Genomic DNA, 19007 nt, shown 5'->3' with positions numbered 1-19007 from the left:
TCACTGCTGTCGTTAAGTGAATCATGTATTTCCCTATTGATTTTGCCTGTCAGAAGCCGGCTGGAAAGGTTGCAAATGGCGATCATGTGACCCCAGGATGCTGCAACCGTTGTAAGTACATGCAGGTTCCCAAGCGCCAATTTTTATCACATTACTATGGGGACATTGCAACACTTCTAAGTACAAGGACTGACTGCAAGTCACTTTTTTCAATGCTGTCGTAACTTCAAACAGTTGCTAAATGGATCTGGTACAAGGGCAAGCTATGTTAGATGATAACAGAAAACATACAAAAAAAGTTAAATCCTATTTATATATTACTAGAAATTGTGAAACTAGCAGAAACTGAATTACTCCTCTAATATGTACAGTACTTAATATAGAAGATACTTTAATAAATGTGATATGTTATAGTTTTAGTAGGTTTTCACTACAGCAATGGACAACCTGTAGCCTTTACCTGGTTACTGGATCTTTTTTATTACCCCTCACATCCCTCTATAGATTGTATTGCAAAAATTACAATTTGATTCTGATTGGAAATAGTCTTCCAATATTATTGGGAATTCTGACCCTTGTCGACTTTTACAACATAACGACCTTGCTACTCCAAACCTTGATAGCTGAAGGGAAACGTAAGGCTTGGTCCTGTCTTCCCTTCCAGCAATTCTAAGCAGAGTTATTTGGAGGAAACAGGAAGCAACAAGACTTCCATGCTCCTCCCAATGTCCTGCTGCAAATTGCCAGTTTCTTGTCATTAGGAGCAGAAAGCAACACACAAACACTTTTTCTGCTCCTTTTTGTGGCTGTAAGCTGACCATTATGTGTTTATTTTAAAAAAAAAAATCAGAATGGAGTAGAAATGCAAAACAGTTTTTTAAAGCATTGTTTTAAAATGAATGATACACTTGTTTGCCAACTGCATTTAAGTAAATGAGGCAATACTACTGAATAAGCTAATTCCATAATGCAGCTGCTTAAAAGCCCTTCATTTCAGTAAGTATGTTTAAATTATTACAGTCCCTAAAATAAAACATGCTAAATACAGAACAGAAGTGGACAAGAGAAAAACTGAACATTTATCTCTCTACTCTTTTCAGAGCCTAGAAGTAGCAAGCTAACAACATAAATAACTCAAAGTAATAAAATGAAGTCACTCTATATCCTGGTAAAAGCTGTTGATTCATGTTTCCAGGCTTAAACAAATGCAAAATCTAGGAAGAGGTTTGCTGACCTGGAAGATCATAGTTGCCCTGATCTTTCTTTATTTCATTTTTGGTAGCTTCTATTATTTTAATAACAATCTGAACTTGTCTAAACAATTTTTGTACAGAAAAATTTTATTTTACTTACCGTATCCCATATCTGAAGTTTTATCTGTTTCCCATCAATGGTTATCATTCGAGCACCAAATTCTACACCTGAGTAATGAAATAAAGTCAATGAAACCCATCATTTCTTAATTTTTATTAACTATATTAAAAAACCAAACAGAAAAAGAATACACAAAAATATGAAAGAAGAAAATGAAATTAGGACCTACATCAGTCTAATTGCAAAAAGCACTACAATAATGTTCTCCAGTTGCTTTTCTTCTTTATACTATTTGCTACAGATTTATTAACTTTCTGTTCATGCCAGACATTGTATAGAAGTTTCCAGCACTCAGATGGCTCATACTCAATCCCACTACTGTAGCATGAGGATGCCTTACTAATCATTTCTAAAGGACATATCCTTATGACCTTGCCTTTACCTCTGCAGCCTACTGCAGAGGCAACTTAAATTCATTTTAGCTTTTAGTTTGCTGTGCAAATGATTGAACATGCCTCACGGATGATGTTAGTGATGACATGGACAGGGGCTGGGATCTGTCCAGTTCCAATTTGCTGCCTGAAGCTGCAGCACGTATGCCCCCTCCCCTCCAGAAAGTCACCACTGTCTACCATGACATTTTGGGGCTAGACTACAGGACAGGAAGGATACCTGGCTTCTACAAAGGGATCTCTCTGCATAATGCCTAATTGGCTCATTCTGAAACTCTTGTCAGATCTTATGCATGGCCACAATTCCTACTACTTTTATTATTTTGTTGGCAGGTGCCTCTTTCCACTCCTCTCCTGAAAGGGGAAATGCAGCCAGGGGAATTCACTAATTGTGAGCAACAGCCAGCATCAACACTGAGGCAAAATAGGGCTCATTCACTGTGACAGCACAATTTATGTTGGCATACTTTTCTGCCAGTTCAAGAACTAGAGAAAAAATTTTTAATGCCAGAAACAAATGAAAATGTTGCCTGCATTTGAACTGAAGTAGGAAAAACAAGAATAATCCTCACAAGATATGATTTTCTTTGTCAAAATAGGCAATAAATAGAAAATATATAAAAGAAATCCATACGGTACACTGTGTGCCTTTTTTTTCTTTTTAAGTTACTTACAAATAATTCATTGCTATTAAGTACACAAGAAAAGAAATGGTACAGATTCACTGTATTATATCTACACATTTAAAAGAGACATAATTCATACTATTTTAAACCGGTGTTTCATTTTTGGAAAATGTTTTAGAAACTGGCTGCGTTCTACAGGTAGTCCTTGACTTAGGACCATTTGTTCAGTGACCATTCAAAGTTATGAAGGTGCTGAAAAAAATGGACTTATGACTGGTCCCCAAAGTTACGGCAGTTGCAGGACTCCTGCGCTCATATGATCAAAATTTGGGCGCTTGGCAGCACACCCACACTAACAACCGTACAGGCGCTTCAACTTTCCCCACCCGTCTTCCCCCCATCTCTGCCCTTTTGGCTGCCCTGCACTCTGTTCCTATCCCTGCCAACCCCGCCCCCCAATGCCACAGTTAACCTTTGTGTCTTCTTCCTCCTGCTGCTGGCCCGAGATCCAGGAACTGGGCAAGGGTGCAGCCCTGGGATGCACAGAATAAGTGCGGCAGGGAGGCGGAAACTTGCCTGCAGAAGGCAGCTTGCCAGGCCCAGCCAGGGAGGAGGCAGCGCGACTGAGAGGTGTGGTGCTCTCCATCATCAGGAGAGGCAGGAGAGCCGGCAGCAACTCCCCAGGCAAAGGTGGAGGCTGTGTGGGAGGCGTTATTTGGGATGGCAGTAGAATTGGAGGGAGTGGAGGGACATGAGCTTCTGGAAAACGGCCCTCTGGGGATGCCCATTCACAAAGGCACCCAGGCACTGCCATATGTGCTGCTGGTGCTGGGATACCTAAGCAGCCAGGCTCTTCTTGTATGGTGTCTGGGGCCAGTGGCCCTTCAGGACCCTGGTCGTGGCAGATGGGTACCTGAGCCACAAGCATGGCTAGCCAAGGTAGCGGGTGGCCCCCCACCTGAATCCAAGCTTAAAAGCCTATGCCCATGCCCCACCCCCTGTGGCCACTAGTGCTGCCTCTGCTGCATGAGCTGGGGGATTCCTTTGTTCTTACAAAGCTCCTGGCTGCTCATGAGGCTTTCTGGAATGGGCAAAGTAAGCAACAAGGTATAGGTGTGATTTTTAGTTAGTGTGTTCATCTGAATGAGGAGCAGGAATAAGTCTACACCACAAATCCACCACAAATAAACACTTTCCCAGCCTTCACTGCTCAACCTTTGCGTGCTTTTCCTAGTTGATATTTGCAAAGGAAAGACTGAGCTTTTACTAGAGGGAACAAGGAAAGATACAAAACACAAAAGAGGGTGCAGGGCTGGTGCAGAGATTTCACAGTCGTCTTTCTTCTCTGCAATGCCCAACTCAAACACATATCTGCCAGCTGCTCCCCCATGGATAAACAAGCAGCAGAGTTGGGGAGTTCTTGTGCACCTCTCCTTGATTGGCTGGTGTCACACACTGCTCTCTTTTTGATTGGAGTATTCCCTGTGCCCTCCCTAAGTAAGGCAATTCCCCCACCCCATGAATTTAGCTGACTGCTGTGTCCCCTGGTAGATTAGACTTAGCCAGCTGGCCATAAGGTCTTTTTCCAATTGGTTGAGCCCTCCCCTCCATCATGTGGTTCGCCTTCCAACTGGCCAGGGTGGTTGCAGAATGGGTAGCCTTGTAAAAATGGAGGAATGCCCCGGTGCACGCCTTTGTAAATGGGCATCCCCACAGGCCTGTTTTCCAGGAGCAATTCCAACACAAACCTGCAAAGGTGAGCATGGCAGGGCAGGAAAAGTGTGAGGTCCTGGCCTAATGATGATGCTATCCTGGCCTAATGACCACGAATGGCACTACCAGGACTGCCGTCGCTAAACGGTGCAGTCACGTGGTGTTTTGCATAACAACTGCATCACTTAGTGATAGAAATTCTGATCCCAATTGTGGTCATAAATCAAGGACTATCTGTACATACTATCATTACTGTACATATTATTACTGTATAGAAAACAATAGGGCTTGCAATGCTAGGTTTATCAAAAAATAAGCAGCATGCTGGTGTTATCTGTTTCTTTCCATTAACATGACTGCACAAAAACCAAAATCACCACACTCATAAATGCTTATTTATCACAAGAACAGGGGATTTATGTTTCCTGAAAGGTCACCATTTGGCATATAAGCTCCAAAAAGAGGTTTACCTTTCCTTCATAAGACTTCTCCCTTTTCCTAAAGCCAGAGGTGGGAAATCTGATGGCCAGGAGCCAAAAATCATTTTTGAAGGGTCTTCTGTCATATGATAGGACCATATGACATGAAGATAGGAGTGGTTTTGAGAAAGGTTTAGGGGACTTCTTTAACAGAATTACACGTTTGTAGTATTTTCAATACAGAGTTGTCATTTGGAAGAAAATGGTTATCTCCTTTTCCCCAAAGTCATCCAAGCTTTAATCAGGCTTTAAAATAGCTTTCACTGTTTACAAGTTTAACTCTTGCTATGCATGTATGAGTGTGTGTTTGTGTGCATGAGAGAGGGGGGGGAGAGAGAGAGAGACTGAGACTCTCTGAATGAGGGATTACAAGTCTCCACCAGGGGAGCAGCATATTCTCTCCCCATCCCTATGTTTTTCCAATCATTTTAATAAAGAAAGAAAAGAGTTCCCCAGATTTACCATCACTTGAAAAGCATATCCTGGTTTGTTATTTCCTCACATACCATTGTTTTTGGCTTGCAAAGGAAGTGATAAGCTAGGATTTCCAGTTCATATGCTAAGTACATGCTTCCTGGCCTGATCAAAAGCCACACAGTAGAGCACATGAATCACATGAATCAACAGTTTGTCCACAATAAGCTAAGATTCTCCAGATTTCTGGTATGTCTATGAAAAAGAGTGATTATATACAAAAATATTTATAATTGTGGAAATAGTGATAATTGTTCAGTGTATACTCAAAGTACATATCTGTATTATCAAAAAGATTAGGAACCATTTATATACAAATGTTAAATGATATGTACTTTCACATATTTCAAACCATGACACACAGAATTATCATCATCTTTCATAATTTATCTACTAATAAGGACTTACCTATAGTAAGATCATGAACTGGTTGAAACCTTTTGTCTGTGAACTGCAACAATAAACATGATTTTCCAACACCTGAAAAATAGGAATTTCAAGAATCTGCAACTGTACAATATTTGCAGAAATGAAAGTATTTAAAGTTACTCATTAAAACACCTGTTTCTGAAGTTTAAAAAGGCGAAGTCCCAATATCAGCAAATTATTTTAATGTGCACACATAGCAAAAAATGTAGAAGTCACTTAGAACTCATTTTTTCCATGACACCGTGATAGCTACAAGCTACATGTATCACCTGATTCAGATGAATCTTGAGTCAACTAGAGCACTTTGTACCAATGGTATAGTGGATCCCTATCAAAAGGTTCAAACCAGGATTGTCATAAGGTTTCATGAGCAATGAAACATTTCTCAGATCTGTAGAGACACCTTTTTAAAAAAAATACTGCTTTCAAACTTGCTTCTCCAGGTGACTAGATGAGGAGTAAAAGTACTACTGGGAATACTTTCTATTTACTGGTAATTGTGCAAAAGGGGTTCTCCATTCACATTTCTTTGGGTTTAGCAGGTCTTTTTTTAGAGTAACTTAACTTTAGAAATCCTACAGTTACTCTTCTGTAATACGGTAAGATTATTATCTACTTTTTGAGTGTTAAAGCCAGGTAATCAGAAAACAAACAAAACCACTGTTTCCAATTTGTACAGACTCCCCTTGCAAAATACTCTTTTACACCTATTAATCTAAAATTAAGCAGACTTGATCCCAACTTTTTGTAGATATAAATGATACTGAACTATGTACAAAAATCAAAGAAATCATACTTTCCTTTAAAAAAAATTCTGAGCAGGCATCATCTTCTCAGAAGGATCTACCTTATCTGAAAAAGTTATTCCTTGTTGTTAAAAGTAAAAACCTATAATAGGTTTGTGGGGTTTCCTATACTAGTTAGAGACAGAATAGGTTCATCTCTCTAGTTTTATTTTGGATAAATAGGAGCAGATAGCTGTTGATCTGGCCCAAATTAAATCAATCTATTTTTGAAATAAATTTTGATGAAATTGCATGTTGTGATCAGAATATACTTTAAAAAAAACCAACACCCAACCTTACCTATTTTGCATACAGTGATTACTAAGATTCTGTCATTCTTGAGAAGTTCCCCATTTTATTAGGAGTTTTTCTACAGCCTTTGTAGTTTGTAACATTTATAAGACATATCGCAGGCACTGCTTTTTTTCTGCTACATATGCTGGATGACAATTCTCAAACAAGTGACAAACATATATGGGGTTGCACATGACTGAAATCATTTTATAATTTCTTGAGTGAAACTATGGTACAGCTTCAGACAGGCTAAGATCAAAATAGCCATTACCAAAATGAAGCAATTGCTTCTTCAGTCCTAGAATGAGATGCACAAATAATTATTAGTCCAAGAAATGATGACATGTGAGAACAATTAGTTCTCAAATTCTACTGAAAGAAACTTTCCCCAAAGCAAAGGAAAAAGACTTATTATTATGCTTGTTCAGGAAGAGAACAGATTGTGTCTAACAATGGGTTCTTCTTACACAAGGTTCCAACCACAGTTTATTTATTCAATGGAGATTTTTCTCCTTTTAAAAATGCTTCTTGTACATTATCAGGTTGGTTCAAACATACATGTCAATCATTTAGTGAATTTCACTAGCATTATGCACCAACTATAAGATTCAGTTCAGATACTATGTCAGAAAATAATCCAATTCACACATATTAACAATTCAGAAGCTGTATTTTCCATTTACAGTTGTATACGAATAGTGATCTGAAGAACCAGAGATGCCTATCACTAGAAATCAACAATCAGCTGTGATATTTTTGAGAAAATTCATACTTAAAAGAAGCTCTACCAAATTTCAAATATGGGTATAGGAGTGGGATTCGATTTTAAACCAATTATCAATCATTTTTATATGAAAACAACAAAACCTGCCATATTTAAAAAATGGCTTTTGTCAGCACCAATGCTGAATTTTTGGGGTTGAAAGTGAAGATACTCTGTTTCCACTAAGCATTATTCCCCCTAGATTTCCAGAGCCACATTTGTAGATAACATCCTGTCTTGAACCCTGAAGGCAGAAGGGACAGGTCATCTAAAATGCAAGTGTTCAACAAGGAGTGGTTACACAAACTGCTACAACGTCCATAAGAGTGGAAGGAACTAGGCAACTGAAGTACCTTGTAAGATGAAAAGGGAGCCAGTGATGCTTGAAGCCATGACATTATTAATCTCACTCAGATAGATGGGAGTTTGGGTCAGGTCTCTATATTAAAAGTAGCTTCCAGTGCCTGATGTACTATTGGGATTTCTAGGTTATGATTAATGAAAAGTAACACAATGCGTTTATATTCTCTACTGGTTGCTTTTTGTGAGATGGGTGGCCATACAAATTTGATAAATAAATACTATACAGGCACTAACATTGTAGAAAGCATAACAGAACAGGGTGACAATAAATGGGGCTTATTACAACAGAGGCAGGAGGAATTAAATTTGCCAAACTGATGTACTATACTATTGGAGATCTATTTTGGTGCTGATCACACGTACTACAGTGAGGTTGACCATACTTCTCCAAGCCCAATTTGTCCCTCATAATGAAATGGATTTGATAGGAGTTAGCCAATGTTTACAAATTAAGCATCATGTACTAACATATACTCCCTTTCTTGCTTGCTAAGATGTATTATCTTACTTATTATTTATTAAAGCAAGCATATTCTTCACTAGATTGTCATGAGACTGCAAGTCTGAGGGCTGGAAAATTTGATCCCCCACTGCTTTTCAGCAGTTTTTCTTCATTCATCTTAAATGATTCAGAACTAGCAAATAGCAGATAAGAGACTGAAGAAAAATGTAAAATTTAATGTCTCTACTCAAAACACTGATTGGAGTGTCATGATAATTACAAAGTGTACTTTTCAGTTACTAAACTACTCTCCCTCTCTGATGTTTTCCTTAGATGGGGAAAAAAACTAGAAAAAATGTGGATATTTTTTAAGAGAGAGGGAGAGGGAAAGAGAGAAAATGAATGGTGATTCACTTCCAGAATTTCAGATTGGTATATTTGATTCTGGCTGCTTCAGTATGAACCCTGTGCCCTGAAATAATAACAATGCTCTCCAAAGTGGTCCAATTATATTTAGAAGTTAGCAAATCCATTGCACATTCTTTCCTATCATTGCTTCCAGTATTATAATTAAAAATGATTTTAATTAAATGAAATGAAATTTAGGTTTTTGTCATGGTTTTGTACATTACTTTTAGAACATGGCTTCCAGAATGACTCAAAAGGCAAGTATGGGACACAGCCTAGAAGAGCTATACAACTTATTTAATGAAAGATCAAGTGCTACTGTATACAAACACCTGGACCATCCCATGACACATAATATATTTATGTATTCTTAATTATAATATGTATTAAAATAATCCCAAAAGAGACAGATAAAAAGGTACTTTTAAAAAGGTCTCAATTTATAATTTTGTTAAGTTGCATACAACAAAACAAACAGCAATGAAGTAGTTCACCTATTTAATTCAATGTATGCCAAAAGAGAGAACAACAAAAAACAGAAAGTGAGAGTTAGAAGTGCCTTACAGATGCTATAGTCCAACCTCTTACTTAGCACAGGAATTCAGTAAACCACTCCCAAACAGGTGACCATCTCATCCCTGTTTGATAACCTCAGCAGAAGGAATCCACTACTGTTCTAGGCAGACTGTTAACAGCTGTTACCATCAAGAAATTTCTCGTGCTATTCAGTCTGAATCTTCTTTTAATTTCAATGAGTACTTTATCTCCTTTTAGTTTTCTGTTTTGCAAGCTGAACATGCCTAGCTTTTTTAAGCCCATGGTTCCCAAACCATGCGCTGTGGCACCCTAGCAAACTCACAGGGGCCACAAGATATTTTACTACTTAATAAACAGAACAGCTCCATGAGAATGTTTGGGAACCTCTGCTTTAAACTATTCTTCATGAGGATTAATTTCCAACCCCATAATCCCCCTAAAATCCACTCCATCGTCATCATGTCCCTTTCAAAGTATAGCACCCTTAAGTGGACATAGTACTACAAGTACACTCTAATTGGCCAGAGTACAACAGAACTATTATCTCACATGATCTTAATACAATACTTCTGTTAATGCAATCCAAGACTGTACTGATCTTTTTAACTACAGCATCACACTGTCTGCTCATGTTCAACTGGTGGACCACTAGACCATTCTTACAGCTATTGCCACAAAGCTAAGACTCCCCAGTTGTATACCTATAATACTGATTTTTTCCTAACTAAATGCAGCACTTTATTATTGCTGAACACTGTCATGTTAGATTAGACCTCACTCAATATAGTACTTCCCTTTAAGTCAATGCAGAACCATTTACAAATCCACATCGCAAAACCCTCTAGCCCAGGTATTCCTAAACTTTTTGCCATCACACCTCCCTTTAGTATAATCTTAATGTACACACCTCCCCCAAAAATCCAAATACCAAAATGAACACAAATGAACAATGAAAACATCACAATGAAACTTGGGAAAGGTGGATTTATTGTAACAATGTAACTAAAAGGTTCTTTACACCTGTCTTGGACTCTGTCTGCACCTCCCCAAGGAAAGTACACCTCATAGTTTGGGAAACCCTGCTCCAGCCCAATGTTATTCACACTGTTTGCAACGTTATTATGAAAGACTTGTAAAATTGTTTGCTAAGATTGAGATACAGTATTTCCTCAGCATTCTCTTGGCTACCAAACTACAGTAGTCACTCTATCATAAAAATAGATAAGGCTATTCTGACACAACTTGTTCTTAAGAAACCATGCTGCCTCCTGATAATGGTAGCATTTTTTTCTTAGTGCTTCAAGACATGCTGCTGGCCAATGCATTCTAGCACCTTCTCTAGTAGATACTAAACTAACTGGTTTGTAATCTCCTGGATCTCTTCCTCTTTTTAAATTCTGGAATTATAGGAGAGGTTCCAAGATTACTTCAGCCTTTAACAACCTGGGATGTAATTTGTCTGGCCATGGAGATCTAAATTTGTTTAAACTAGCAAGATGGATTCTTACTATAACCTGAACAATGTTGAGTTTTTTCTCTCCTTCCCAATGTTAGGGAGGGCTCTTTTTGTCTTCTGAGACATCTCAGAAGGAAGGTGTTAAGCAGTTCCACCTTCTCTTTATTCCCATCATTATGACTTTCCCACCTTCCTTATGCAGCAGACCAGCAGCCTCTAATTCTTCTAAAATTTAGACATGCTGCCAACACTATTATTATTCTTGGAATTCCTCAGCAGGAATTCCTGAGCTTTATTTTTCCTATTCCACCCACTCAAGTTTCAGATACCACTTTTATTCCTCCTTACTTATTATCCTCCACTTCCATTTCCTATATGTTTCTTTTCTGCTTCCCAGTTTGCCACTGGTATCACTATTCATCCATGTGGCCCTCTTAAAGTTTCTCCCATTTTAAATTGTCTTAGAAATAGTTTGTGTCTATTCTTTCAGTATCTTGTTTTGGGAGATTTCCCATCCTTTTCCGACTTGTTTATCCTTTAAGATTTCAAGTCATGGCATGATGCCCACCTTTTGCCTGAGTTCATTAAAATCTTCCTTCTTGAAGTCCAAGGTACATGACTGACTTTGCTCAGCTTTTCCTCAGTTATCTTGAACTCCAATATGACATGGATGCTTTCCCATGAGGTACCACACACCTCCAGTCCATTGACTAATTCCTCTCTGTTGGTCAGGATTAGGTCCAGGATAGCTGAAACCCTTGTTTCTTCTTGCAAGTTCTGAGAAATGAAATTGTCAGGAAGAGAAATCAGAAATCTGTTGGGCCTCCCACTCCTAGTTCTATTAGTTTTTCAGCAGATATTATCCTTATAGCCTGCCTTTTTGAAAACTTGGGACTTGATTTAAAGTCCAAATCATTTAAATTAATACTAGATGGCCTGTAGTAAATTCTCACATGGGTTTGACTTTGCTTCTTAGGATGCTTAATCTTACCTAGAAGCTTTCAACAGAAATTCCATATTCTAAGACATATTTTTCAGATACGTGGTTTCTTTACATACAAAATCATTCCACCACCGTTTTTATTGTGTCTGTCTCCTGAATAATAATGAATATCATTTAAACTTCAATCATATCCCACCAGATTCCTGTGATATTATCAGGTCATATTTGTTTTGTCATGTTAGGCTTTCTAGTTCTTTCACTTCATGCCCATACTTTGCATGCTGATTTACAAACACTGGAGACTGGAAGCTGTCACTGTTTATTGATGTCCCTACTGCAAAGTACTCTTTCCTGCTTTATGATTTCTCCATTATCATGTGCGGTCACATTTCTAATACCTAACACTTCTCCAAATGTAGCTTTGTCTCCCTCTACATTTTGGATTTAATTTAAGGTTACCCTGATTTTCAAGGCTTTTGTCAAACACATTTTTCCTTTATGCTCATCTCTGCCTAAGAGTCCCTTATATAATCCTTGACAACATCATCTCCTTAGCCAGTTTTTCATGTCCAGAATACTGCTTCCCTTCCTGTCCCTTGACCAGCAACAGGAAAAACAAATGAAAGATCACTTGGACAACCAGCTTCGTCACCTTCCTATGCAGGATTTTATAATCACTTATAATCAAAAGAGTATTCACTCTTTTCTAGCCTTGTTCCTTGTCCCCACACAGATAAGGAATGGACAATGATTATGTGGTAATCCTTTCACCAAAAAACATTAGGAAGAAGGGTATCAGAAATGAATGGTGGCCCTGTAACATTGTTGCATCCACACTGCCTTCATTTGGCATGTAGCTTTAAACAAGCACCTTCAAATGAATGTTGCCCTTGACAGAGAAAAAAAAAGGATACCCAAACCTGTTTTGTGGCTTGCTATTGTGTAAACCAGATCATATAACATATTTAACAAGCCATGACTTCGCACAAAATTTGCAACCAACCAATGCAGTATCAGCTATTAAGTAATGCCTTACTTAAGGAGGATTTGTCTTGGAATATAGTAGCATCAGAGGCTGGAGCAGTGTGGGTAACAATAGCATTTGCTGACACAACTCTTCTAAGGTACATTACTATGGGAAAAAGAATGTGGGCAGCTAAATCAATTGCAAAATTTGAATCAAGGTTTATTTGCTGAAAGAGAGCAGACATATTATTGCATTTATAGTGACAGGAATTCTGTGAATCTTTTAGAACTATCAGTAACTTTATGTTACTGATAGTATGATCAGAGCTTCATATCTAAGTCCTATTAACAGATAAGGAAATTCTGATCAGGCAAACAAGATACAAAACAGTAAACTACATCATGTCTTTAGTGAACACAGAGCCAACAACACTCACTATACTTGTTGGAAAAAAGTTTATAAAGTCCTAGGATAATCAGCATTCTTATAGAGTAAGTTGAATCAAATGTTCCAATAAATGAGATGACAATCAGGTGTGGCTGAGGGGTCTTTCCCTACAGAAACATCATCATTGTAGACTGCTCTTCTTGGCATACAGATTTACAGAAGTGAATCATGCTCTGATCAAAAAAGATCTCTGTGGACTTCAGAAAAAGGGTGGTCAATCTTACGAGGCTGGAAAGGGCTACAAAACCATCACAAAATACTTTAGCCTCTATCAACCCATGGTCAAGCAGACTGCATACAAATGGAGAAAATACTCTAGCCCTATTGTTACTCTTCCCAAAAGTGACTATCCAATAAAAATCACCCCGAGAGCAAGTCTTACAATACTCTGGGAGGTGGCAAAGAACCTCAGGGTAACAGCAAAGGAACTGAAGGCCACTCTTGCACTGTCTAATGTCAGTGTCTCCCATAAGGAAAGCACTGAACAAGAATGGTGTGTATTGGAGGCTATTAAAAAGGAAATCACTGCTCTCCAGAAGACACACTGCTCCCTGTCTCAGGTTTGCTAAAGTTCACCTGGATGATTTAGAAGGCTATTGGAACTACATTCTGTAGACAGATGAGACAAGAGCGGATTTTCTGGCATTAATGAAGAACACTGTTGGAAAAAAATGAGATTCAATTGCAACAAAAGAATTTCATCCAAATCGTGAATAAAATGGGAGTGGAAGTAGGCCTGGATAGCTTGCCACCATTGAGAAAGCAACTGATTCTGGATTGTATCAGCAAATTCTACAAGACAGTGTCAGCATATCTGTCCATGAAATAAAGCTTAAGCAAATGTGAGTCATGCAGTACTACAATGATCTTAAACACACAAGTAAAACTACAATAGAATGGCTGAAGCAGAAGAAATTTCACATTTTTAAATGGTCAAGTCAAAACCTTAACTTTAACTCCACAGAAATATAAATATAGTCCAAAAATAATGAGTTGAAGCAGTTCTATAAAGAGGGATTTGCCAAAATATGCAGAAACAATCAACAGGCGCAGGAAAAATTTGGTTGAAGTCACTGCTGCTAAAGGAGGTTCTATCAGTTACTAAATCTAAAACTACATATATTTTTTTCCCAACAAAATCAGGGAATGTTTCTCAATGTGTTCAATAAAGACACAAGATTCTACACTATTTTGTAGGTTGTTTGTTTAACCAAAATCACATCAATTAACAGGACTTAATAATTCCATGCTATTAGCAGTATTTTTCAAACAGTGCAAACTATAGGATGTTTTCATCTTTATCTCCCCCTCTCCCCCCTGGAATACTGAAGCTTGAAGTTAGAGCATGCAAGTTTCTGTGCAGGTAGAACTTGGAAAAATCTAGCCCATTTGTTTTTTTAAAAGCCATTACCTGAAAAAAAATGTGGGCGCACAATGAAATAATTGCCTGCTGTACATAGCATAATAAGCTGTAGTGCTTGTTGTTCAATTTTGGTTTAGTAGGTTATATGAATGCAGCCCGTTTGGACTATTCAATAATGCTGGGTGAGCAGTCAGTAACTCAGTAAATATGGTTTCTAGTGAACATGCCTATCAGTACCCTCTGGTTCCTTCCTATTGAATGGTACAGCTACAAAACATACATACATACCCATACATTTTAAAAAAAAAGTTATCGAACTTCCAGTGTTCTAATATCTGTAAACTGCCTAGATGCACTAGGATTGAAGCAGTAAATAAAATACACAAATAACTAAATACACAAGCGATGGAAATGATTGTTGCTTATTGCCATCTGGAAGTACTCTGCAGATGAGTTTCAAATGAAAAAAGGATGTCTTCTAAGTTCACCATTTAGAAGAAGCCAGTGAGTACGAGTAGAAATGTTCATTGATAGCTTATATAGGTAGTCCTCTAGTTACAATGATTCGTTCGGTGACCAGCCAATGTTATGGTGGTGCTGAACAATTGGTAGTTATGCCCAGTCCCTGAAGTTATGGCTCCTGCAGCACCCCCATGGTCATGTGATCAAATTTTGGGCACTTGGCAGCCCACCTGCACTTACGACTGCAGAGGTGCTTCAGCTCCCCCCACCCGCCTATCTCCTCCCCATCTCTGCCCTTTTGGCTGCCCTGTGCTCCACTGGCCCTGCTAGCCTGCTGGCCATGCCAAATAAAATAAAAACCACAATAAAAATCCAAATCCAAATAAAACTGCCTAATCCAAATAAAAGCCACAATAATAATATTAAAATAATGCAGCATGCACCATATAATAGAGCTGATCTAAAATTCCAGCCCAAAGCCAAATTTTAAATCCTTGTTGAAATGGCAACAGGGTTGAGGCCACCTGAATCTCCTGGGGAATGGTGTTCCATATATTAGGTACTATGACAGAGAAAGCTCTTGCCCTGTACAGCCATTCATTAACACTGAGGGAGGCTCCTGAATAATATGGATGGGAATTAAGGGATTGCTTAAGGAAAAAAAAAGTCTCCCCCCTTTCTTGATTTGTACTTTTCAAAGTTACTTAAAGCTTTTATGATTAAAGTTACCCATGTTACCCTCCCCCCCAAATCCTGGTGATTTATCCATTTTCACTGTTAAGAAAAAGATTCTGTATATTTCAATTATGATTTTCAGATGAATTAACCAACTGAAATAAAATTACAATAAAAATAGTATTTTAATATAACGTAAAACTTAATTGATGACCTAATTAAACAACATGAGACACACAATAGAAATGACTATAAGATCACTCCATTGTTCACAGTTGGAAGAAGTTAAGGGCATCCTAGAAAACAGATTTTCCCTGTGGGAACTTGCTTTGCTTCTTCATATTAGTATCTGAAATGAGATGCTGTAAGCATACAGATCACGCAGAGGCAGCGCCAGCTGCTGCTCTTCAACTCTGGCATTCCATTCTTCCACAGCCCATCAGAAATCTTCCCTATCTTCTCAAAACAAAGTAATACTCTTTTACTGAAACAACAATTAATGTTAATTCGTTTAAATACAGCTAGCTGCTATAAGGTAGAATGAAGACAAAATGAAGGCGAGTATTCTAAAAACTTTGCTCAACATACTAACAAGAAAAAGAGAATGTACTACAGTACTACACAACATTTGCAAGGAGTAAGCTATAAATTAAGTCACTATCTGTCATAAATGTATTATTCCATTATTTTTTTATTTTCAGTTTATTCCAAAAACAAAAACCAAAACCGAAACACTACAGGACAGTGTCTCGGAACTGTACCAACAATCCATTGGTTAAGGTCTTTAAAAGTTTGCATTTTTAAGTCTTTTTCTTTTTGTCTTGGCTTGGTTATTTTTAATTTTGTTGCTGTTGTTCTACATTAATTGTTTTTAGTATTTTGTGGCCCTTTTTTATTGGTTATCTTTTGCATTCTGGTACTCTATTTTTGGTAATCTTATAATAAAAACATTAAATTTGCTTATTTAATAAAAACAGTTATTCTAAATAAATGCCAGAATCAAAACTCATTTGTTGAAGTGCATTTCAGAGAATAAATTCCAACTTTAGGAGCAACTTGACAATATTGTATACCTTTTTTTAAGGGGAAGTAAAAGATTGCAAATATATTATTCCTTTTTAAAAAAGAAATCTAGCAATATGCACATTTAAAAAATAGAACTATGATTAATGTGAAATCTCTCAGATTTCCGATGTTAGTATTCAAAGATAATAAACTCTACTGACACCATAATATGAATACATCATTGTTTCTGAGCTTGACATGACTTCAAAAAGATCACAAAGAAATGTATAGAACAGGGAGAGACACAGGTGTATATGGACATTTTACCGCAGAACAATATATTGTGACATACTATTAAAAATTATTTATTTAAACTGAGTTATATGGTCACCCATCTCACAAATGCAACTCTCACAAATCTGGAGTTTTTCAGTGAGTGTGTGTTAAGATTCAATAAGCATTAGGCAAGTACACTTCTGCTTAAGAAATGAATCTTCCCACTGCTCTATCCACCTCCAATCTGCTTGGGAAGGTCCCTCAAATTCCAGGACACATTTGGTAACAGAAAGCTGTATCAAGAAACCTTTCTTCTGGTGGATTGGCATCTAGTATCAGTTAAGGCAACTACAACTTCTCTAGTAAATAGAAATAAATTTTACACCTTTTGCTATGATGTAGCCTCAAGATATCTGGTTCACATATTATGTTTGATTTTGGCTTTGCATAGTATGTGAACTTAGCCTTTGTATTTGTAATCCAAGACTTTTGATACAGTATCATGAATGAACCACAACTTTTTAGACAAACCATGATTTAAACATAGGTGAACTGTTATTTTGAAAACAACAGTTTTTAGGACAACAATCATGTGAACAACATACAAGAGTACTTGAACTGCAAACGCCAAGTATTTGAATAACATTAAAGATTTAATTATGTTTTATGTACCCTGTTTGGTTGTTTAAATTAGTTAGTCCCCATAATTCCTAATGTATTAAAGGTAAGGAATATTTTCTAATATTCTTGGCAAATAGTTGCTTGTATTTACTCTATGCTGGACTTCAGCTAGAAAGAATCCACTGTGATGAATGAAGCAGGATCTTGTGCTATCTGGGGTTCACTGAACTTATTGAGTCCAAGAAAGTGGATAGTATCCTCTGTGGTACGAATTCCAGCACCTGTGGGCTTGATCCATACTCTTCCTGGCTCCTTTGGACAGCTAGATGGAATGTGAGTGGCTGGATCAGGGAAAACACCATACATTTTAAGAGTTGTTTGTGCATCTTCTCTTCAAGTAGCTTTCCCTTGACCCAGCTGTTTTGATAATTTTCACTCTTTCTCTAATCTTCCCTTTTTAGGGAAAGTTATTGAAGTCCTGGCAATTCAACCACTGAGACTCCTAGAAGAAATAGATTATCTGGATTCTTGCCAGCCACTATTCATACTCAATCATGGGACAGAAACTACATTGGTCACCATGGTTGATAACATTCATCAGAACCTTGATAGGTGGGAAAGCCTCTCTCTTGGTATTATTAGACCTTTCACCACCATGCAATACCATCAACCATGATAACTTACAAGACTGCCTATAAGGCCTGGGAATTGGGGCCAGTGTGCTTCAGTGGTACTGCTCCTATCTGAATGGGCAGTTTTGAATGTGTAATCATGGTTGGGTAGACTTAAATCCACAATTGCTCAAATGTAAGATGCCATACAGTACAGTACATTCTCCTATGTTATTTAATATCTATATGAAGCAGCTGGGAGAGGTCATCCACTGGTCTGGGATGAGAATTCAACAGTAAGCTAATATACATCAGAACCAATGGCCAAGCTGAGGATCCATGGAAAACTTGAATTGGTGACTGCAGGCTGTTAGGGGCCAGATGGGGTAAAATAAACTTCAATGGTTACTGCTTTTTATTAATAAGCATCCCTGAACTTCAGCCCCAGTAACAACTAGGGGGAGGGGAGGTGTTGCACACCCTTGCCCTTGAAGGAATTGGTTTCTGATCTGGGGAGCCTCCTGTCTTGGGGATACAGCTTAAGCTGCTGGTGAAGCCATGGCAAGTAGGTCCTTTGCCCAGTTTTGGCTGGCATACCAGTTACTATCCTACCTGAGCCATGTCTTGTGACAATAACTCACACTCTTATCACTGCATTACTATAACACACTCTATATGGAGCAGCTTTTGGACAGGACTCAGAAACTGCAGCTGGTCCAAAATGCAGAAGCTAATTACTGATGGGGCCAATCCCCTCATATTAGAATAATATCCCCACTGAAGTCAGGGGACTGGTTACCAAGAAGCTTCTGGACCAAATTCAAAATGCTGGTGATGACCTACAAAGCACTATATGGTGTAGTAATAGGTTACATCAAGCACCACCTTGCTAAGGTTGAATATGCCTATCCAGTAAGAACTTCATATGGCCTACCTAGAGTCCCCAGTCTACAAGAGGTGAGGGGGACATGGATCAAGCAGCAGAATGTATTTTGAAACACCTCACCTTTGAAGATTCAAGGAGCCCCTTGCCTCTTGGCATTTCATAAAGCTGTTAAAAAACATTATTCCACCATGCTTTTAAGCAGGATTGAATATTTCA

The 19007-nt window shown here is 38.0% G+C and overlaps 1 protein-coding gene across 1 annotated transcript in view; it reads right to left on the bottom strand.

The window, feature by feature from the left end:
- RAB2A (RAB2A, member RAS oncogene family) overlaps positions 1-19007 on the bottom strand; it is a 42379-nt gene that overhangs the window by 19613 nt on the left and 3759 nt on the right. Inside the window, exons 2-3 of the mRNA XM_007425827.4 lie at positions 5467-5538; positions 1354-1421 (exon numbers count right to left, since the gene is read on the bottom strand). Of these exons, the coding sequence (XP_007425889.1) occupies positions 1354-1421; positions 5467-5538 (140 nt within the window). The remainder of the gene's footprint in view (positions 1-1353; positions 1422-5466; positions 5539-19007) is intronic.

The sequence above is a fragment of the Python bivittatus genome, unplaced genomic scaffold (assembly GCF_059951505.1).
Source record: "Python bivittatus isolate LINGU-HERP-01145 unplaced genomic scaffold, Pbiv_v1 ctg000840_np1212, whole genome shotgun sequence".
NCBI classification, from domain to species: domain Eukaryota; kingdom Metazoa; phylum Chordata; class Lepidosauria; order Squamata; family Pythonidae; genus Python; species Python bivittatus.
The sequence above is the reverse complement of the archived record's forward strand: the minus strand, read 5'-3'. Positions and strand labels throughout refer to the sequence as shown.